This window comes from Panthera leo, chromosome E3, assembly GCF_018350215.1.
Source record: "Panthera leo isolate Ple1 chromosome E3, P.leo_Ple1_pat1.1, whole genome shotgun sequence".
Classification (NCBI taxonomy): domain Eukaryota; kingdom Metazoa; phylum Chordata; class Mammalia; order Carnivora; family Felidae; genus Panthera; species Panthera leo.
Genome location: NC_056694.1, coordinates 16,965,180 through 16,988,387, shown reverse-complemented (window position 1 = coordinate 16,988,387; position 23,208 = coordinate 16,965,180). Strand labels below are relative to the sequence as shown.

Here is a 23,208-nt window from a genome sequence, read left to right as displayed (position 1 = left end):
GAACTCTGATTGTCTGAACCAAAGCTTATGTCTCTGCTGCCCCAGGTGGAGTCAGAATCTAGCAAATCCAAGGCCGGCAGAGAGGACACACACTGCAGAAGAATCCCACACTATATCGGGGGGAACACTCCAGGGAGGACAGCCTCTCCACTCCCCTTTAGAGCCCCTTTCTCCAGAACTTCCTAGAACTGTGCAGACCAGCATGAGGAAGTGGTGTGGCAGTGTGTCCAAATGAGGCAGAAGGGAGAACTTACACTACTTTCAGGATGCCTGTGGCTGTAAAAGTCAGGCCTTTCAGTTGTCTGATGGGATCCACGAGGCTCTGAGGGCTTGAGCTTCTCTGGAATTTAGTGAAGGTGAAGTGGATCTCCAGATGGTTGGAGTACTGCATGAGTGAGAACTGCAAAGACCAAGAGGAAGGCCCTGGGTTTCAGGAGTTATTTTTAAATTAACTTTTATTTTAGAATAATTTTGGATTTACAATTTCCATGTGTTTTTTGAGGCTAAAACCCAGGAGGAAATTGGCCCAAAAAGAAAACTAGGAAATCAAAACCAAATAATGCTTCTTTCATACTTTGGAAATACTGCAATATTTGTTAAAATAAGATTTTTTAAACTTTCATAACATATGAAATCAACTTGTAGGCTATATTTCCTTACTTCTCAAGAATTCATACACACATATACACTAATTAGTGAGAAATAAAATAAGAGAAATAATGAGTTGCATGGAAAACACAACAAAGAAATCATGAAGTATTTGGCCAAGTTATCTTCAGTCTAATTTCATAGCAAAACTATTTTTGCAATCCTTTCAATGATTTTTAACAGTAAAAAAACCTTATATTTCCTGGGCCATATAAAGACATATTAAATGCCACAGGGGAATTTCCTCAGGTAAGGGCACAAATCAGCCCTGCACTGAGATCTTAGCCTTATCATGGCATAGGTCCACTGAGCCCACCCCCAGCAATGCCAGGCCTCCTCCTAGGTTGGCCTTTCCCAAAGGCGGCCACCCCCCCCCCCAACACTCCCCAGGTCTCAGGGACCCAATCTTCACCAGTGTGTTGGTGCCCTCAAACTGTCCCATCACAGCTATGACAAAGTCCTTCATCTGCTTAAAGTCCCTTTGGTCAATACTTCCAGAGCCATCAATCAGGAAGACAATGTCCATCTCTTGACTTGGACACTCTGTAGAGAAGGAGGAAGGAATCAGAGATGCTAGTGTGGGGCCCAGCCATCTCCCAGGACCCAGAAACCCTTTCTGCTCCACAGACTTACAGTGTCATTCCTGGATTAGGAATCAATTCCCACCAAGTTTCCAGCACCCTCCACAGAGGAGGCCCAAATCCACTGCCCAAAATTTAAGAAACCAACCAAACAAAGAGAGAGAGAGAGAGAGAGAGAGAGAGAAACACAAAGAGAGATACAAACAAGAAACAGACTTTTAACTATAGAGAACAAACTCTTGGTTACCAGGAGGGAGGTGAGTGGTGGATGGGTGAAATAGGTGATGGGGATTAAGGAGCACACTTGTCATGATGAGCACCAGGTGATACATGGAATTGTTGAATCACTATATTGTACATCTGAAACTAATATAACACTGTGTGCTAACTATACTGTAATTAAAATTAAAACTTTATTTAAAAAAGCATTCTAACCACAAAAGAAAAATCTGTTGCCCAAGCCCCTTCCCCCTCATCAGGGTCCCTATTGCTTCCCACCTTCCACAAAGCCTAGAACATGGAGGAGGAAGGAAAGGACAGAGACAAGGTGGGCTCCTCATTTGCTTAGTCAACAAATATTTATTGAATACACACTCTAGGAATGTTGTAGAGCACAGGGGAAAGCAATTTAGGAAAGTGATTCAGAGTTTGTATTCTGAGCATGCCTGGGCTCAAATCCCAGCTCTTGCATCTACTAGTGGTCAACTCAAGCAAGTTATGTAACTTCACTGGGCTTCAGTTTTCCCCATCTGTAAAATGGAGATAATAATAGTGCCTAACACATGGACTAGGATAAAAAGTAATATGTGTATAAAATGCTTAAGATTGGGCCTGGCCCCCCATAAAGGTTAGCTCCTATCACCATCATCACCATGTGCCAGGCATTGTTTCAGGCCCAAAAACACACCTGCATGGATGCTAAGTTGTGCCACCAAGACACACCCCCTATCAGGACGGAGGTGCTTATCATCAGCTGCAGGTAGTTGGCTGTTGATGGCTCCCAGCTGATAACTAAGCATCAGGAGTTGCCCACAGTTACACCTCCTGCTCCTGGGGGCAACCTGCATGCAGTCATGTTCCAAGCTTCTCTGAGTTGGCTGAAGCCTCTGTTCTGATCCATCACAGTCCACCCTCTTTCTCTAATGAGTCCTGCTTCCTTCATGCTCTCAGAAGTATTGTTGCTGAGAATATTCCCAAATGAGACACAGAGTTCACTTCTCAGGAAATCTGGTCTAAGTCCATAGTTTTAGAAAAGATACCATCCCTGCCTTCATGGAGTCCACACAGGGTAAAGACTCACCTTATACCCATGAACAAATAAGACATTTCAGACCAACCCCAAACTCACATAAAGTGTGTGGCTTGTGTAAAGGACACAGTTGGTGCCTCCACCAGTACCCCACATCCTGTGTTGCTCTCAGTGTGGTAAGAGATCAGGCCACCACAGACAGCAATGAGGCATGATGCTGAACTGTGGCAGCTGGCCTCCTGCCACTGAAACAAAAATACTTTCTCCTCACTCCCCACACCTCCCCCATCTCGCCTATTCAACCAGCTGGTGCTTCACCCATGCTGAAAAGAAATGGAAGATCACTTTCCTCTCTGCTTCCTTGACCAGAAAATTCAGCCCTCCACATGGCTGGCCAAGAAGCCCTAAGGTGCTCCCCTCCTCACCTGTTATCTCCCAACAGCTTGGTAGCTGAAGTTCCCTGTCCCCACATCTTTCACTTGTGTGTACTTGTTAGCTGGACCACAAAACCACCCACCATATCCTCTCTCAGGCCAGCCCAGTGGCAAGTTCCCTCACAATACCACTTCTGTTCTTTGTTCCTTTTATTATATCCACTGGGCTCCCAACAGCAGGCACCAGGCTATAGCTGAGCACTGCCTGAGAAAAGACAGGTTAACATCAGGAAAGGTTGGTTTCATCTCTGAGCTTTGTTACTTCCCAACAGTGGGAACTCAGTTCTCTAAGACTCAGTTTTCTTGCTTGTGAGACAGGGATCATCCTGCCTACCAACCAGAAACTATGAGGATGCAATAAAAATGCACATCACACATCCAGCACTGTCTGGCATGCAGTCCCTTCATCCTCTACTCAGACTTGCCTTGCTTACACCAGGCTTATGTGCCTAAGTTCCATTTTCAACAAGCATCCCATCTCATGAGCCATGGAGACATCTAGAATAAAGGAGATATGTCCTAGTGCTGAAATGCCACATCCTCTATTTTGACTGCACAGACATCCAAGGTAGTTCATGGCACCCCCAAGAGTCCTGGACACCCCTCCTCCACTCTCTCTGTCCCGTCTGTAGACTCTGCTCTCACAGTTTGATTGAGAGGTGTTTCTGCTGCTATTTCACCTTTGCCTAAAATCCCACCATGCCTGGTATCATGGCTTCTCTAGTCCAAAGCATTGCTCTCAGTCAGCACCTAGAGTGCCCAGAGAAGACAGTTTACCTGTATCTTCCTCCTAGTCTAAGCACATGGTTCTAGCTAGCTAGAATATCAGTCATAACAGTAGTCACATATTATGTGCCAAGCAGAGGTCTAAGCATATATATATATATATATATATATATATATATATATATATATATATATATAATGTTTTAATCCTCATAACCACCTCGATTATTAAGACCCAGTTGACCAAAGAGGAAATGAAAACCAGGGAATTAGGTCACTTTCCCAAGGACACAGAAGACAGACTTATTCAGAATGACTCTCAGAGAGATGATGTTCAGTGTCCCTGGCACCACTCTCTGTGGAAGACATCAGCAACAAAATTGTGCATCACATTTTCCATGGTCCTAATGTTTGCTCCCTTTAGAAACTCATCAGTGAGTGATCAGGAATGGCCTCGTACTTGGATCCCTGGATCTATCATCCTCACCACATTTTTGACCATCCAAGGCCTTTTCTCTGAAAGCCCAAGAAGCATCTCTGCACCTGTTGGCAACTGTGAGGTCCTCATGCCTCCTTTTCCCCTTGACCAGCTTAGAGAACCTGTTGTAAGCTGCCCTTCTTATGAGGCCAGACCATGTTCCCAGACCTTCTTGGGCTCACTGAGGCCTCTGGGAAGGGGCCATGAGCACAGGAAGCCAAGACCATAGTCTTAGGCTCTGCCCACTCCTCTGTGCCAGTATGTGTATAAAACAGAAATGCTGTCTCTAAAGGGACCTACTTGGCAGGGCAGCAGGCACTGTCCGAATGGTCTGCAGGTGGGAGCCCAACAGGAAGCAAAAGCCTTCTGCATACATATTCTCCCCACAGGCTCTGTGCATGGTTGGGCCGCAGGCCTAGAGGCAGAGACCTGTGTGAGCAAAGGGGCCCCAGAATTCTCCATTTTCTTCTCCCCCAGCCCAAGCCTCCTCTGGCCCCTGATCCCGCCCTTGTGACCCTTCTATGACCCAGAGAAACTCACCAGCAGCCAGGAGCGATTGTTGGAGGCTGCCAGGGACAGGCCTAGGGACATGTTCACGGCCTCTGGTGGTGCTGAGGGCAGATACACATGATCATACTTATGGGCACACCCTCATTTGGGGGGAGAATCAGGACTAGAGGCCAAGGAGAGACATTCTGGTACAGGAGGATTGAGGGCCCCAATTCCCAGGTGGAGTCACTCACTGTGCAGTGATATAGGTTGACATAGGCCAGTGGCAGCTGCACAGTCATACAACCGTCCTGTCCGGTTGACCGCCACCACCTCCAGGGGGGCTCCCACCACGAGTCTGGAGGCACAAGCATGACATATAGTTGTATGAGGGGTAAGGCCAAGGGCTCTTCAGGTGAGGAAGTATCACCATGTGACAAGGAAGTGAGAGTTTGAGAGAGAAGCTCTTGGCATTTGCCACTCATGAGGCTACTCAAAAAGGAGAGCTTCAGTTTAACCCACATGTGCTGAAGGACTATGCTGGACTTTTTGTTTGTGTATGTGTGAGGATACATAAATAAATTTGTATTTATATATACAAATGGTTTGAGTGCTGTTTTTTAACATTAACCAAAAATAAATATATTCAAAAGAAAAACATTTTCCAGCCATGAGTAAGTGCATTTTGTTTCTGGGGTACCATCATTCTGAGCCACCCAAGAAATAGATCACCTCAAGTTACATGGAAAAAAAGAATTTTTTATATTAAATATAATTTATTGTCAAATTGGTTTCCATACAACACCCAGTGCTCAATCCAACAGGTGCCCTGGAAAAAAAATTAAAGGTTATTTATTTTTGAAAGAGAGAGAGCATGAATGAGCTGGGGAGGGGCAGAGGGGAGGGGAGACAGAATCCCAAGCATGTTCCGTGCTGTCAGCACAAAGCTGAATGTGTCGCTCTAAGCCACAAACTGTGAGATCATCTCCTTAGCCAAACTCGGATGCTTAGCTGACTGAGTCAGCCAGGCACCCCTACATGGAAAAATTTTAAGCCATAAGGTACCAAAACAAAAATATTATTCTGTAATTAATTGGATAATTTAAATATAACATAAGCAATTTGAGTTGGACAACTTAAAGCAAAAGCATCAGACTCCATATCAATATCTACAGTCATATAAGTGCAAAAATTTATTTACAAAACCTTTTGAGAGGAGAGAATTTTTTAATTTTAAAAAAATGTTATGTCTGCCAACAATCTCTCCACTCAGATGAGAAAACTAGACAAATATTTGTGTGTTTTTAACTAATTAGCCAGGCAAACCACATTAGGTTAGCATTTAAATCTTCCTTCTAGAAAGCTATTCCTTTATGGAAAACTGAAATCCTTGTGGGTCTAACACTTGCTGATGAAAATCTAAATAGATGGTTAGAGATGTAGCAGTTTGGGACCTGCTGGCATAAATGGATGAGCAAACTTTTCATCTACATGTTTTTCTTTACCCTATCTATTCCTGATTCATAGGCTTAGTCTTTTCAGTGTTTGGGTTGTGTTTCAACAGACAACAGGAAAAACAATAACTTTGTAGCAATCAGCATGTCATCCAATCTATATATTTACTTTTTTTGTAAATACTGGTGAACAGCAGTCAATCAATAGTTTATAGATGTGTGTGTGTGTGTGTGTGTGTGTGTGTAACTGATGGTGATGGAAGTGGGACAGTGGCTATCTTTGAATTTGTTGGATTTTGAGTGATCAGAAAAGGCCTAAGGGAATCCAGGGGAGGGGACCTGAGGATGTTTTCTGTACCTGGATCCAGGCGGCAGCTACCTGGGTATACACATATGAAAAATTTATTGAGTTGGACCTTCCAAGATTGGGCACTTCAGTTTTTGCCCTGTATATTTCAAAACAAACAAACAAACCAAAAAAAAAAAAAAAAACCACCCCATAACTCTGACATCTGGCATTTTCTTCCATGCCCCAGCCTGACAGCTGGGTGAGGAAGGGGGACGGATGTGCTCTTAGAACTCAGTGACCTCAATATGCTACTTCTTGGCCAATGAAATCTTCTTGTATTCTCAGGCTCATTGCCAACTTGACCTCCTCTGTGAAGCCTTCCTAGAATTCCCTCCTGGGTTTGATCTCTTCCTTCTTATGCCTCCAGATTTCCGTTACACTTGCATCACATTGGGACTTTAACAACTTGGGTCCCTGCTGCTGGGACCTGAGAATGTGAGTTTCTGGAAGCAGGGTGAGGTACATAATTGACAGTCCCAGTGTGAGATAAAAATGTGGGCCTTTTATTCTGGGAGGAAAAAAAGTTTTTTTCCCTTTTTTTTTCCTCCCCATGATCCTCCTCTTTACCTGTCCTGTCTTTACCTGTTTGCTATTTAGTGTTGATTTCCCCAAGGCACAGGGATTTTCCCAGGGCCAGTGCAAACCCCACAGACTGGGAAAACTGTGCACAGCCAACCTTGACCTTGCCTAACTCATACCAGGGGCTGAGGGCAGCAGGGGTCACTGGATAGGTGTGGGGAAGCAGGAAGCTAAGAACCACTCCACAGAAGGCTAGACTGCATGTGAGCCAAAGCTCCAAGCCTCCAGCACATCTCCACTTCCCCATCAATCTTAATGACCACACACAAATGCTAAGATCAATTCTTAATAATTTCAAGAAGAAGACTGCAAAACATTATTACAAGTGCAAGGGTAACTGTACTGGTCACTTACACTGGTCACATGCCATGAGGCGAGACCTGTCTGGAGGAGATTCAAGATCTCCCTCCTGAAGGAGTGTCTTGTCCAGAGTTTGTGACCCTTCCTGGGACCGTGAATAGTTGGTAGTAGTGGTGTCAGTGGTGTCAGACTTTGCCCATGCTGCCCTTCCTCCAGATACCTCCTAATCCATGTTCATCCATTTGCCTGAAGGCTGAAGGGGTGAGGGTGGGGAGAGTGGGCAGGGCTTACCTCGATCTGCCAAACTGGGCCACACTCTGTCCAAAGCTAACTCCATCCTCTTGAAAGACCATGGGCTCCTCCACATCCAAGTTGAACCCATAATAAGAAGCAATGACTGAGGAATATGGAGAGGGAAGTGAGGGTGGGAGGAACAGTCAGAGAAGCCTCATCTCCTCTGGATACCTGACTTTTGGGATCTTGATGCCCACCCCAGTCCAGCTCATCTTCCCAGGAGAAGGGTGTTCTTTTGTTTCCTGATTTGCCATCTGTGTGGCTCCTGTCTCTCCCTTCCTCAACAATAATCAAACCACAATACAAAGGGCAACAATCCAGAGAAATGCCCCCTCAAGGATATTTCAAAGGACATGTACAACCTGAAATTGAGCCTGTCACCTCATGGTATGTTAGCTCAAGAATGCCCCTTATGATAATACAATTCATTTCCTAAACTGAGACCTTCTGAGAATGAAAGGGACACCATTAATAATTACATCATGGCCCACCCTAAGGTCCAGATGGGGAAACAGACTTAGAATTTTTTGATTAATTATTTATTATTATGTGTTTCCCATGCCCCCCTTCCTTGGTGCTAGGCTCTAAGACAACAAGGACTGCAACCATCTTGTGTTGGTGCCTGAGGCAGTGCCTGGCCCTTAACAGGTGACTAATTACTTACTATTTGTTGGCTGACCCAGAACTGCACAGGAAGTCCCTGGTAGAGCCAGGATTCCAACCCACTCTCCTGATCCTTCACATTCTCCTCTCTGGTGACTAAGCTCAAAAACCTCAGTGGAAGGTCCCCTACATTTCAAGGGTTTTTCCCACAACTCTCACTCCTAGACAGCAGGTTTCTTCTCCATTTCTACTAGAATTCCCAGCTGTCTCTGGATTGAGGAGTCAACTCCAACCCCAAAGTAGGGAAGCTCTAAGAATATAAACCATTAGGCCAGGATGTGACAGGAAAGGTCCAAACAACTGAATCTTGGGGTTCTGGGAAAAGGCCAGATGTTGAAGGTGCCATAACCCTACCATGGCCACATGCAAGGGAGCTTCACATCCCAAATCTCCTCAAAGGATGATTCTATTTCTGAGTCTGAAAAAAGAACCTATGACCAGACAAGTAGGATGATGCCAAAAGTCTCAGACTGAAATGTCTCAGAGGCCAAGAGGGTGACATCAGTGAGTGAAGTGGGTGGTGTGAGTACCAGGGAATTATGGGCACTTAGAGAATGTGGCCCTTTTAAAGGAGGTAAGCATTACCAGGGTCTAGAATTCAGAGCTCCAGACCTTCCCATTTCTCAAGAGAAGCTGAAAGTCTGGATTTTTGTGTGGAATCTGATTTTTGACTGACACACAAATCATTTCAAATGACACAGAAATGTGATCCTGTTACAGGTTCAATTTCTGGACTATTCTCTTGGCAGTCGTGGAACAACCTACCTGAAATCAAAACCAAGGACCAAGGATGAGATATCCAAAGTTTCCCTTCCCTAGTGACTTCTATGGCCTTCCCCCCTGGGGCTCTGAGGCTGACTCCTGTCAACCATACAACACACACACACACACACACACACACACACACACACACACCAGGGGCCTGACAGAAGGTGGGGGGAAGCCTTGGGGAATGTGGAGAAGTAGTTTATTCTCCACCCAAACTTAGCCTATGAGTCCATCTTGTCTCATCTTTGCTCAGGTTATGACCCTCCCCTGATTCCAGGCCATTCCTCTTTCCACACCAGACTCTAGACACTAAGGCACTCCCTTGCCTCACCTCCTCCACAGAGCTATATGAGCTGACCACCAGCCCCAGAATGCCCTATCAGACAGAGACGCCCCTGCCCAGACCTCTTCCAGCTCTGAGGCCCCACTTACCACCTAAGAGGAGCATAATTCCAAAAGCCATCATTGAGCAGCGTATCGAAGGAGGCGTGAAGAGCTGAGCAGCAGAGCACTGAAGGATACTCAGTGTCCTCGGGGAGAATTAAAATAATGACTCAGGCCTTCAAGTGACAGAAGGAGGGGCATAGTGAGGAAGTCTTTGGTTAATCATAGAACAGAGGCAGGGACAGGAGGCCAAAGACACTCTTGGGGAAAATCGCCCATACTCTCCCACCACCACCACCTTTAGAGATCTGGCTTCCTTGTCCAGGGCTTGGCTTTCCCAGAAGTCCACCCTCCCCCATCCCTTGAGACCCAGTTGATACCCAGGGAACCCTGGGACCCCCCTGGGGCCCAGAAACCAAAGTGCATATGACTTAAAGGGGGTGAAACAGATGGCTACAGAGCCCTCACTTCATGGATGTGAGCCTGGAGAACGGCAGGCCTCCACCTCCGATAGCAGTGTTGGGGGTGTAGCAGGAGTTACAGTGTTGTTTATAAAACCGGACTCCATTGAGAGGAAAATGGATAATCAAACTGGTAAATGGGCTTAGTAGCCATAAAAGGGCTTACCAGTCAACAATAAAAGAGAAGAGACTACAGATAGGTGTAACAACATGGATAAATCTCAATTTTGTCATAAGTAAAAGAAATCAGACACCAGACTGCAAAATGTTTGATTCGTTTCACATGAACAGGCAAAACTAATCTGTTAAGGATAGATATAGAACAGTGATTGCCTCAGTGATGAGGTGGACAGGGAACTTCTGACATTTGTTAAATTTAACATTCAACTCTTGATATTTTAACATTTAATACTTTAATATTTTAACATTTTTCAATGTGGAAAAGATAGATAAATGCGTGGTTGTTATTTATTCTCTGCAATATTCTTTGTGTTTTGAATATTCTATAATTAAGCATATATGAATGTTTCTCAAAAACATGAAAAAAAGGTACTGAGTATAGTACCAGGAATAGAATTAGAAGGCTAAAATATATGACAAAATCCCTAACTATGGCATGTTATTTTAAGTATATATGTGACAGTTAAAATACTGAAAATGTAGTTTACATGTCAACTATAGACAATATAAAATCATCTCTAAACAAAAATTTTAGGTCAATTTACTTGAGTTGATATTTAATATACAGAAAAAAATAAAGTAGATGGTGGGAAGGGCACTGATGCAGGGAATGGGGCCAAAGATTATGTATGATTGCTGGCTTTGAGGCTGATTTACCTACTTCCTGCAAAGAATGTCAAGGACAGTTGAGCAACTAGCTCAACTCTTGTGCTAAGCCTCTGTAGCAAACGGCACCCTCTCATCAGTTCTGTGAACCTGTGAACCTGTGAACTTCTCTCTGTGTTTGGAACCACAAAATAATTTTTGGTGGTCTTTCTTAACACAAAATGTAAAGATCTCTTCGTGTCCTCCATCTATAGCACACCTCATCTTTTAGACACAATCTCAAATGAATTAACATTTCATACATAATCTTTAATTTGGGACTTCCTTTCCCAAGCAAAGCTTGAGGGTAACTAATATTTCACTGATTTCAGCAACTGTAAAGATTTCCAATTTTGCTCAATTTTATTATCACTTGTCTCAGCAAAAGTTTTTCTGTTAATTTCCACTCATTAAAAAACAACAACAACAATAATAAGGGCATATTGGAAAAAGATATTCAAATACTTATGAAAACCACACAGTGTCACAAAAGTATCTTTCTCCTAGGCCTGGTAATGAGTTTTCCAAGGCTCTGACTCCTTCAACAGTTGCTGTAGGTGATGTTCCTCAACTCTAGTATCTTCAGGGCACTTAATAGGGGTTTCACACTTAGCAGAACCACCAACTCTTTGTAAAACTTTTAAAGCTTTTGATATGATTATTTATAATAAACATATATTTGGTCTTTGTCTTCTCTGGCACAGAGCTCCAAAAATTCTTGGAATTCCCAAGTGATAAGAACAATATAAGTGTCTCATGTTACAAGGGGACCTTGGGGAAGCAACTAAAAATGGGAACTGGTCACAGTGCCTGAGTGGCTCAGTTAGTTGAATGTCTGACATCAGCTCCGTCATGATCTCATGGTTCATGAGTTCAAACCCCATATTGGGCTCACTGCTGTCAACGCAGAGCCCGCTTCAGATCCTCTGTACCCCTCTATCTCTGCCCCTACCCCACTCAGTCTCTCTCTCTCAAAAATGAATAGATATTTATTTTAAAAATGTGACTGGCTGCCAGTAGAGACAATCATGGGATTAGAGGTTTGGAAGTTTCAGTCCCACCTCCCCAATTTCCTGGGAGGAGAGAGGGGCTGGAGATTGGGTTCAATCATCAATGGTCAATGAATGATTTAATTAATCACACCTATGTAATGAAGCCTTCATAAAAATCCAAAAGCACGGAATTCTGGAAGCTTCCAGGTAGGCAAAAACATGGAGATTTGGGGAGAAGGCCATGATTGGAGAGGACATGAAGGCTTCATGCCCTTTCCCTATTCCTTGCCCTAGGCATCTCTTCCATCTCGCTGTATGTGAGTTATATCCTTTTATAATAAATCTGTAATTTGGTAAGTAAAATGTTTTGCCGAGTTCTGTGAGCTACTCTAGGAAATTAATCAAACCCAAGAAAGGGGTCATTGGGACCTCCAATGTATCAGAAATGGGTAAGAAGCACATGTGTTGTATATTGGTTTAATATGATTTCAAATCCCCTTGTTTATAACCAAGACAAAATAAAATTGCTTTTAGAAGTGAAGTTGTTTTCATCATCAAAGGCAAGGGAAACAAAAGCAAACATGAACTATTGATACTTCAAGATAAAAAGCTTCTGCACAGCATGGTAACATTCAACCAAACTAAAAGGCAGCCTAGAGAATGGGAGAAGATATTGGCAAATGACATATCTAATTAAGGGTTAGCACCCAAAATCTATAAAGAACTTATCAAACTCAAAACCCAAAAAACAACCCAGTTAAGAAATGGGCAGAAGACATGAATGGACACTTTTCCAAAGAAGACATCTAGATGGTAAATGGACACATGAAAAGATGCTCAACATCATGTATCATCAGGGAAATATAAATCAAAACCATGATGAGATAACACCTCACACCTGTCTGAATGGCTGAAATTAAACACAAGAAACAACAGGTGTTGGGAGAAAGGGGAAACCTCTTTGCACTGTTGTTGGGAATGCGAACTGGTTCAGCCACTCTGGAAAACACTATGGAGGTTACTCAAAAAACTAAAAATAGAGGGGCCCCTGAGTGGCGCAGCTGGTTACACATGTGACTCTTGATCTCGGTTCAGGTCATGATCTCACAGTGTGTGGGTTCAAGTCCCGCATCAGGCTCTGTGCTAATGGCAGAGCCTACTTGGGATTCCGTCTCTCCTTCTCTCTGCCTTTCCCCAGCTTGTTCTCTCTCTCTCTCACTCTCTCTCTCTCTCTGTCTCCTCTCTCTCTCTCAAAATAAATAAGTAAACTTAAAAAAAAAAACCTAAAAATAGAACCCGGCAATCACACTATAAGATATTTACCTAAAGGATAAAAAAATACACATTCAAAGGGGTACGTGCACCTCAATGTTTATAGCAGCATTTTCAAAAATAGCCAAACTATGGAGAGAGCCCAAATGTCCATTACCTGATGAATGGATAAAGAAGATATATATCTATACATATACATACAATGGAATATTACTCACCCATCAAAAAGAATGAAATCTTGCCATCTGCAATGACATGGATAGAACTGGAATGTATTATGCTAAGCAAAATAAGTCAGAGAAAGAAAATACAATATGACTTCACTTATATGTGGAATTTAAGAAACAAAACAGATGAACATATGGAAAGGGGGAAGAAAGTGGAGAGAGGAGAAAAAAACCATGAGAGATTCTTAACAACAGAGAACAAACTGAGGGTTGACAGTGGGAGGTGAGTGAGAGATGGGCTAGAAGGGTGATTGGTATTACAGAGGGCACTTGTTGTGATGAGCACTGGGTATTGAATGTAAGTGATAAATCACTGAATTCTACTCCTGAAACCAATATTGCATTATATGCTGGCTAACTAAAATTTAAATTAAAAAAGAAGTAAAGTCATTTTAATATAAAAATAAAGGAGTTGTGTCAGTATATCAGTATATCATCTCTTCTCACTGATATGAACTTAGTAGCTAAGCTGCTGAAGGGCCCTGCTGAAGAAGGATTACTAGTCAAAATATGTGAAGAAGCTTCCTGGGTTGTTCATTTTAGCCATTCTGACCGGTGTGAGGTGGTATGGGAACACTTTTGCACTGTTGGTGAGAATGCAAACTGGTGCAGCCACTCTGGAAAACAGTGTGGAAGTTACTCAAAAAATTAAAAATAGAATTATCCTATGACCCAGCAATAGCACTGCTAGGAATTTACCCAAGGGATACAGGAGTGCTGATGCATAGGGGCACATGTACCCCAATGTTTATAGCAGTGCTTTCAACAAGCACCTAAATGTCCATCAACTGATGAATAAGTAAAGAAGATGTGCTTTATATATACAATGGAATACTACTTGTCAATGAGAAAGAATGAAATCATGCCATTTGCAACCATGTGGATGGAACTGGAGGGTGTTATGCTAAGTGAAATAAATCAGTCAGAGAAAGACAGATACCATATGTTTTCACTCACATGTGGATCTTGAGAAACTTAACAGTAGACCATGGGGGGAAGGGAAGGAGAAAAAAGAGTAACAGAGAGAGGGAGGCAAACCATAAGAGACTCTTAAATACAGAGAACAAACTAAGGGTTGATGGGGTGGGGGAGAAGGGAAAGTGGGTGATGGTCATTGAGGAGGGCACTTGTTGGGATGAGCACTGGGTGTTGTGTGGAAGCCAATTTGACAACAAATTATATTTAAAAATATATATGAAGAAGCAACTCTCAAAAGGGGACATTTAGACTACAAATACCAAGATTTTGTGAGGGATATCCATGAGTATTTAGTCTGAGCAAGGCTACAATTTACTGATCTGAATAGCCTTCTGAAGACCTTGGGGAAATTAACTCCTGCCATGGTAAAACTAGCAATGGTGAAAGCCATGCAGCAACTCTGTGAAGGAGATCATCTTGCCCACCTACACCTTGGCATCTTTTCCTATCAACATGCTGTAGTAACCAGGGAATTTTACTTTCGCACTGGCAGCTGGACATCAGTTCTTGGTTGGCTAAACTGTCTCTGCTGATTATCAACTGTATAAACAACACCACAACTAAACTTGGATTCTATTCCTTTCATCTCCCCTCACCTGGAACAATAGTGTGACAAATCCATCATTGTTTTGGAGTATGTTATGTCTTTTTTTTTTAATGTTTATTTATTTATTTTGAGAGAGAGAGAGAGAGAGAGAATGAGCAGGGAAGGGAATGAGAGAAAGAGAGAGAGAGAATCCCAAGCAGGCTCTGTGCTGTCAGCACAGAGCCCAGTGTGGGGCTCAATCCCACAAACTAAGATTATGACCTGAGCTAAAATCAGGAGTTGGGTGTTTATTTATTTTTTTTTTTAATTTTTTTTCAACGTTTTATTTTATTTTTGGGACAGAGAGAGACAGAGCATGAACGGGGGAGGGACAGAGAGAGAGGGAGACACAGAATCGGAAACAGGCTCCAGGCTCCGAGCCGTCAGCCCAGAGCCCGACGCGGGGCTCGAACTCACGGACCGTGAGATCGTGACCTGGCTGAAGTCGGACGCTTAACCGACTGCGCCACCCAGGCGCCCAGGAGTTGGGTGTTTAACAGACTGGGCCACCAAGGCACCCCTGCAGTATGTTATTTCTTTAATGACTTATTAAGAGACATTATCCTGCATGTTATTGGCTTGTGAAATTCCCACAGTTAAATAAATTGCCGGCAAAGATGAACTTAGTTTCTGAGGGTTAATTATCCACCAAGCAAAATAATTGGCATAATTAGTACTTAACCTGAAGTAATAATATTTGAAGCGGTCAGTGCTGTGGGTTATATCATACCCATTGCAAATTTGAAATACAGATTGACAACTTATGATCAATTCATAATTGACCAAAACCTGATAAAGCCCATTATTGAACTGGCAAAGTTTAAATTAAATATGCTATTTACCATCTATGGCATTCTATGGAAATTATAAACAGCCTGTGAATAGACAAAATTTATAGAGCTATTATAGTTTGGGTGCTAACATTGGCCACAATAATTATTGTAATACTGATTTACCATTATGAACATTTTGGCATGCTTTATTAAACACCTTTAAAATAAAACTTAGAGGGTACCTGCAGGGCTCAGTCGGTTAAGCATCAAACTTCAGCTCAGGTCATGATCTCATGGTTCATGAGTTCAAGCCCCACATCAGGCTCTCTGCTGTCAGCACAGAGCCTGCTTTGGATCTTCTGTCCACTTCTCTCTGTCTCTCTCTGTCTCTGTCTCTGTCTCTGTCTCTCTCTCTCTCTCAAAAATAAATAAACATTTTTAAAAGGTAAAATTAAACTCTGAACACTGTTGTGAAAGACAAAAGGGCAATACCAAATATCTCTCACCTATTAACCATACACAAATTACTCAAGGGGGTGGTTTAGGGGTAGATTGGATTATATATTAACTTCTGAGGACCCCCAGAGTCTTATTTAAGATTTAATCTGGAAAGAAACTCCAGATGTTGGCCTCATTTCCCAACCCAGTGAGTTATATCTTATATTTAAAAGACCAAAGAAGGAAGACATCCCAATGCTCTTCTTAGGAACATTAAATAACATAGATACCAATGGGGGGGGGGGAGTGATATAAAAGTAGTACAAAAAGTGACCCCAGAGTAAAAAGAAGTCCAGATCCTTTTGTTCCTAAAAGTACCAATCCACAGCCTGAGGACAATAATTATTTTAACCTTTTCAGCCCTGGTAACTTTAACTTACTAAAAGTTAAACCCATGAAAATAGACAAAACCACAACGAATGATAATATGGAACCAGTCAGAGTCACGGAGGAGAAATCTTATACTAGATAAGAAATGACAAAAAAATAGGAATTCCAATAAACTGATTTAGACACAGAGACCCAGAACCTATTAGATTTATGGGGCAAATGAGAGCATATTCTGACCCTCACAGGAACAGGGGGTGTGCAACCCAGACCGATTACCACTGATGCTAAATTTAATCAACATCTAGGGCCTTTTGAGAAAATAATACTAACTTACAATGATCTTCGTTTGACTGGGTAGCAACAACTGAGACAGTAAGATACCGTCTATCTGACGTCATCCCTCAAAACATCTCAATGGAAAGTAGCATGCGAAGCTACTCATAAAATAATGAAATTAAGGTATTGGCTATGATTTGAGAAGGGACAGAAACTCTTACTGCTACATGTGGAAGTAACAGAAGAAATTTAAAAGGTCATCCTAAAAACTAAAATAGCTAAATACCTAAATAGCTAAATACCTAAAAAACCTAATAGCTAAAAACTTCTCTAACATGGGGTAGGAAACAGACATCCAGGTCCAGGAAACACAGACAGCTCCAAACAAAATGAATACCAGGAGAGCCACCTCAAGACAGAGCCCAAGTGTCCATTGATGGATGCATACACACATGCACACACACAATGGAATATTATTCAGCCATTTGTGTGCTAACACGCAAATGATATGGATGGGGCTAGAGAGTATAACGCTAAGTGAAATAGCCAGAGAAAGACAAATATTATATGATTTCACTCATATATGGAATTTAAAAAACAACACAAACAAGAAAAGAGAAAAAAATAAAAGAGAGAGAGAGAAAGAGAGAAATCAAGAAACATACTCTTAATTATAGAGAACAAACTTATGGTTACTGGAGGAGAGATGGTAGGGAGTGGATGAAATAGATGATGCAGATTAAGGAGTCCACTTGTTATGATGAGCACAGGATGATGTATGCAAGTGTTGAAACACTATGTTGTACATATGAAACTAACACAGCACTGTGTGCTAACTATACTGGAATTAAAATAAAAATTTTAAATAAAAAAATTGTAAGGCACATAATTAGAATAGCAAAATTGGAAGAGATAACCTTGAAAGCATCAAGAGAAAACCACACAATTACATGCAAGGGAAATTCTGTAAGTCTATAAGTTGATTTTTCAGCAGAAAGTATGCAGGCCAAAATGGAGTTGCATAATATACTCAAAGTACTAGAAGGAAAAAACCTACAGTCAAGAATATTCTATCCAGGGCTGCCCGGGTGGCTCAGTCAGTTAAGCATCTGACTCGTGGCTTCAGCTCAGGTCATGATCTTGCAGTTTCGTGAGTTAGAGCCCCCCATGTCAGCAGGGCTGACAGCATGGAACCTGCTTGGGATTCTGTCGCCCTCTTTCTCTGCCCCTTCCCTGCTTGCTATCTCTCTCTCTCTCTCTCTCTCTCTCTCTCTCTCTTAAAAAAAAAAGAATATTCTATTCAGCAAGGTTAACATCTAGAATTAAAGAAGAAATAAAGAGTTTCCCAGACAAAAGTTAAGGGAGTGCATCATCACTAAACTAACCTTACAAGAAATCTTACAGGGACTTCTATTTTTCTCCAAATTTTTTATTTAAATTCCAGATGGTTAACAAACAGTGTAATATTGGTTTCTGGTGTAGAATTTAGTGATTCATTACTTACATAACATACCCAGTACTCATCACAACAAGTGCCCTCCTTAATGTCCATCACCTATTTAACCCATCCCCTCACCCACCTCCCCTCCGGTAACCATCAGTTTGTTCTGTATAGCTAAAAGTCTGTTTCTTGGTTTGCTTCTCTTTTTTTTACCTTATTTTCATTTCTTTAGTTCCACATATGAGAGCAATTGTAAGGTATTTATTAAAACAAGTTCTTTTTAATTTAAATTTTAGTTAGTTAACATACAGTGCAGTATTGGTTTCAGGGGTAGAATTCAATGATTTATTACTTACCTACAACATCCAGTGTGCATCACAAGTGCCCTCCTTAATACCCATCACCCATCTAGCCCAACTCCCACCCACAACCCTCCATCAACCTTCACTTTGTTCTCTATCCTTAAGATTCTCTTGTAACTTGTTTCCCTCTCTTCCCTTTTCCCCCTTCCCATATGTTCATATGTTTGTTTCTTAAATTCTACATATGAGTAAAATCATATGGCATTTGTCTTTCTCTGATTTACTAATTTTGCTTAGCATATAACATTCTAGCACTGTCCATGTTATTGCAAATGGCAAGATTTCATTCTTTTGTATGGCTGAGTAATATTCCTTTATATATATTATATATACATATATGTAATATATATATAAAATCTTCTTTATCCATCTTCTTTAAAGTGAAAGGGAAAGGCCATAACTAGAAGAAAAAAAATAATTACAAGAAAAAATTTCACTGGTAAAGGCCAACAAAGTAAAGGTAGTTGTTCAATCACTTATAAAGCTAATATGAAGGTGAAAAGACAAAAGTAGTAAAATCAACTATCTCTATAAAATTATTTCTAAAGGCTGTGAAATGAAAAGAAATAAAATATGAAATTATATACATAAAATGTGGAGGCAGTAATAAATTGTAGTGATTTTAGAATGTGTATGACTTAAGCCATCATAAACTAAAACTAAGCTGCCATATCCATAACATGTTATACATGAACCTCATGGTAACCACTAACCAAAAACCTATAATTGATACAAAACCATAAATAAAGAGAAAGGATCCAAGTGTTACACTTAAAAAAGTCATCAAGTCACAAGGGAAGAGGAGAGAGGCTGGGAAGATGGTGGAGTAGGAGGACCCTAAGCTTTCCTCCTCTCCTGAATACAATTAGATAACACTTAAATCAATATAAATAACCCGGAAAAATGACCTAAAAATTGACAGGACAAACTCCACAACTAAAGGTGGAGAAGAGGCCACATAGAAGAAGTTAGGAAGAATGGAGACACAGTTTGGGAGCAAAATGGACCCTGGCCACCCACAGTTAGAGGGAGATGAGGTCACAGAGAAGGGTGAGAAATAGGCTATCAAATTGGAGAGTCCATATGGAGAAGATGAATCCCCTTAACATTTGGCTTTAAAAGTGAGAGGGGCTGTTGTAAGTTCTTACAACCAGCAGAACTTAAAGCATGGGATTTTAAAAATCCATGAGCTTGGCTCTGAGAGAGCCCTGAGTGAATTAGGAAGCTGAGTGAGTCCCTGCCCTTAAAGAGACAGTATGACAGACAGCTCCTGCAGATACAGCATAGAACCAGCAGTTTGAAAGCTGCCTGGGACTTACTTGAGACTTATTTACTCATCTCAGAGCATGGCCCAGAGAGGCAGGGATTGTGGAGAGACCCTACCAGGATCAAAGGAGCTGGTAGGTGCCATTTCCCTCTCCACATCCCAGCATGAACACACAGCCACCTTCAGAAACCAGCTTAGTGCTGACAATCACTTCCTAGCTTACTTGCTCCAAGCCCACCACCTCCCATGCTTCAACAGATCCACCCTTTCCAGTCATGCTTGCCTTAGTCCTGGCAATGCAGGACCCCTCCCCCAGAAGACCAGCACAAAACCCGCCAACACCTCATTAACCAATATGAACATTTTGTGGGACCTTGGTTCCAGCAGTGGCAGTGGCGGCAGTTCTCAATTTACAAGCAGGCCATTGCACACCTTGTTAAAATGTACCCTATTAGGCCCAGGGCCAAACACTGCCCACAACAGGCAAAGGGAGCTTCTGCAGACAATTGGACTAAAGGAAAAAGAAGGCTAGGACTCAATAGGAGAGCACACACAACACATAGGAGACACTCACTGAAGCACAAAGCCCTGGGGAACAGGGGGCACTGCACTAAAGGGCACTACAGGATTTATTCTTCATAAAGCCATTACCTTCAAAAGCAGAAGACATAGCTGACTTTCCTAACACAGAGAAACAGACACAAAGAGTTAGGTAAAATGAGGAGACAAAAGAATATATCACAAATGAAAGAACAGGACAAAACAACAGCAAGAGACCTAGGTAATACAGATATAAGTAATATTCCAGATAGAGATTTTAAAGTAATGATTATAAAGGTACTCACTGGCCTTGAGAAAAGAGTGGAGGACATCAGTGAGACCTTTAACAAAGAGTTTTTTTATTTTTTTATTTATTTTTTTTCAATATATGAAGTTTATTGTCAAATTGGTTTCCATACAACACCCAGTGCTCATCCCAACAGGTGCCCACCTCAATACCCATCACCCACCCTCCCCTCCCTCCCACCCCCCATCACCCCTCAGTTTGTTCTCAGTTTTTAACAGTCTCTTATGCTTTGGCTCTCTCCCACTCTAACCTCTTTTTTTTTCCTTCCGCTCCCCCATGGGTTTCTGTTAAGTTTCTCAGGATCCACATAAGAGTGAAACCATATGGTATCTGTCTTTCTCTGTATGGCTTATTTCACTTAGCATCACACTCTCCAGTTCCATCCACGTTGCTACAAAAGGCCATATTTCATTCTTTCTCATTGCCACGTAGTACTCCATTGTGTATATAAACCACAATTTCTTTATCCATTCATCAGTTGATGGACATTTAAGCTCTTTCCATAATTTGGCTATTGTTGAGAGTGCTGCTATAAACATTGGGGTACAAGTGCCCCTATGCATCAGTACTCCTGTATCCCTTGGGTAAATTCCTAGCAATGCTATTGCTGGGTCATAGGGTAGGTCTATTTTTAATTTTCTGAGGAACCTCCACACTGCTTTCCAGAGCGGCTGCACCAATTTGCATTCCCACCAACAGTGCAAGAGGGTTCCCGTTTCTCCACATCCTCTCCAGCATCTATAGTCTCCTGATTTGTTCATTTTGGCCACTCTGACTGGCGTGAGGTGATATCTGAGTGTGGTTTTGATTTGTATTTCCCTGATGAGGAGCGACGTTGAGCATCTTTTCATGTGCCTGTTGGCCATCCGGATGTCTTCTTTAGAGAAGTGTCTATTCATGTTTTCTGCCCATTTCTTCACTGGGTTATTTGTTTTCCGGGTGTAGAGTTTGGTGAGCTCTTTATAGATTTTGGATACTAGCCCTTTGTTTGATATGTCATTTGCAAATATCTTTTCCCATTCCATTGGTTGTCTTTTAGTTTTGTTGGTTGTTTCCTTTGCTGTGCAGAGCTTTTTATCTTCATAAGGTCCCAGTAATTCATTTTTGCTTTTAATTCCCTTGCCTTTGGGGATGTGAGAGTAAGAGATTGCTACGGCTGAGGTCAGAGAGGTCTTTTCCTGCTTTCTCCTCTAGGGTTTTGATGGTTTCCTGTCTCACATTCAGGTCCTTTATCCATTTTGAATTTATTTTTGTGAATGGCGTGAGAAAGTGGTCTAGTTTCAACCTTCTGCATGTTGCTGTCCAGTTCTCCCAGTACCATTTGTTAAAGAGACTGTCTTTTTTCCATTGGATGTTCTTTCCTGTCTTGTCAAAGATGAGTTGGCCATACGTTTGTGGGTCTAGTTCTGGGGTTTCTATTCTATTCCATTGGTCTATGTGTCTGTTTTTATGCCAATACCATGCTGTCTTGATGATTACAGCTTTGTAATAGAGGCTAAAGTCTGGGATTGTGATGCCTCCTGCTTTGGTCTTCTTCAAAATTACTTTGTCTATTCGGGGCCTTTTGTGGTTCCATATGAATTTTAGGATTGCTTGTTCTAGTTTCGAGAAGAATGCTGGTGCAATTTTGATTGGGATTGCATTGAATGTGTAGATAGCTTTGGGTAGTATTGACATTTTGACAATATTTATTCTTCCAATCCATGAGCAGGGAATGTCTTTCCATTTCTTTATATCTTCTTCAATTTCCTTCATAAGCTTTCTATAGTTTTCAGCATACACATCTTTTACATCTTTGGTTAGATTTATTCCTAGGTATTTTATGCTTCTTGGTGCAATTGTGAATGGGATCAGTTTCTTTATTTGTCTTTCTGTTGCTTCATTGTTAGTGTATAAGAATGCAACTGATTTCTGTACATTGATTTTGTATCCTGCAACTTTGCTGAATTCATGTATCAGTTCTAGCAGACTTTTGGTGGAGTCTATCAGATTTTCCATGTATAATATCATGTCATCTGCAAAAAGCGAAAGCTTGACTTCATCTTTGCCAATTTTGATGCCTTTGATTTCCTTTTGTTGTCTGATTGCTGATGCTAGAACTTCCAGCACTATGTTAAACAACAGCAGTGAGAGTGGACATCCCTGTCGTGTTCCTGATCTCAGGGAAAAGGCTCTCAGTTTTTCCCCGTTGAGGATGATGTTAGCTGTGGGCTTTTCATAAATGGCTTTTATGATCTTTAAAAATGTTCCTTCTATCCCGACTTTCTCAAGGGTTTTTATTAAGAAAGGGTGCTGGATTTTGTCAAAGGCCATTTCTGCATCGATTGACAGGATCATATGGTTCTTCTCTTTTTTTTTGTTAATGTGATGTATCACGTTGATCGATTTGCGAATGTTGAACAAGCCCTGCATCCCAGGAATGAATCCCACTTGATCATGGTAAATAATTCTTTTTATATGCTGTTGAATTCGATTTGCTAGTATCTTATTGAGAATTTTTGCATCCATATTCATCAGGGATTTTGGCCTGTAGTTCTCTTTTTTTGCTGGGTCTCTGTCTGGTTTAGGAATCAAAGTAATACTGGCTTCATAGAATGAGTCTGGAAGTTTTCCTTCCCTTTCTATTTCTTGGAATAGCTTGAGAAGGATAGGTATTATCTCTGCTTTAAACGTCTGG

General features: G+C 41.6%; 1 protein-coding gene across 3 annotated transcripts in view; it reads right to left on the bottom strand.

The window, feature by feature from the left end:
- Positions 1-9,641, bottom strand: part of LOC122210048 (integrin alpha-D-like) — a 29,949-nt gene extending 20,308 nt beyond the window's left edge. Inside the window, exons 1-7 of one of the 3 annotated variants that reach the window (XM_042922463.1) lie at positions 9,445-9,641; positions 7,579-7,684; positions 4,860-4,963; positions 4,657-4,727; positions 4,417-4,531; positions 1,061-1,191; positions 255-400 (exon numbers count right to left, since the gene is read on the bottom strand). In XM_042922463.1, the coding sequence (XP_042778397.1) occupies positions 255-400; positions 1,061-1,191; positions 4,417-4,531; positions 4,657-4,727; positions 4,860-4,963; positions 7,579-7,684; positions 9,445-9,478 (707 nt within the window). In that variant the 5' untranslated portion in view covers positions 9,479-9,641. The remainder of the gene's footprint in view (positions 1-254; positions 401-1,060; positions 1,192-4,416; positions 4,532-4,656; positions 4,728-4,859; positions 4,964-7,578; positions 7,685-9,444) is intronic. The other 2 variants (XM_042922460.1, XM_042922461.1) reach the window with 2 other exon arrangements.
- Between the last annotated feature and the right edge of the window lie 13,567 nt (positions 9,642-23,208).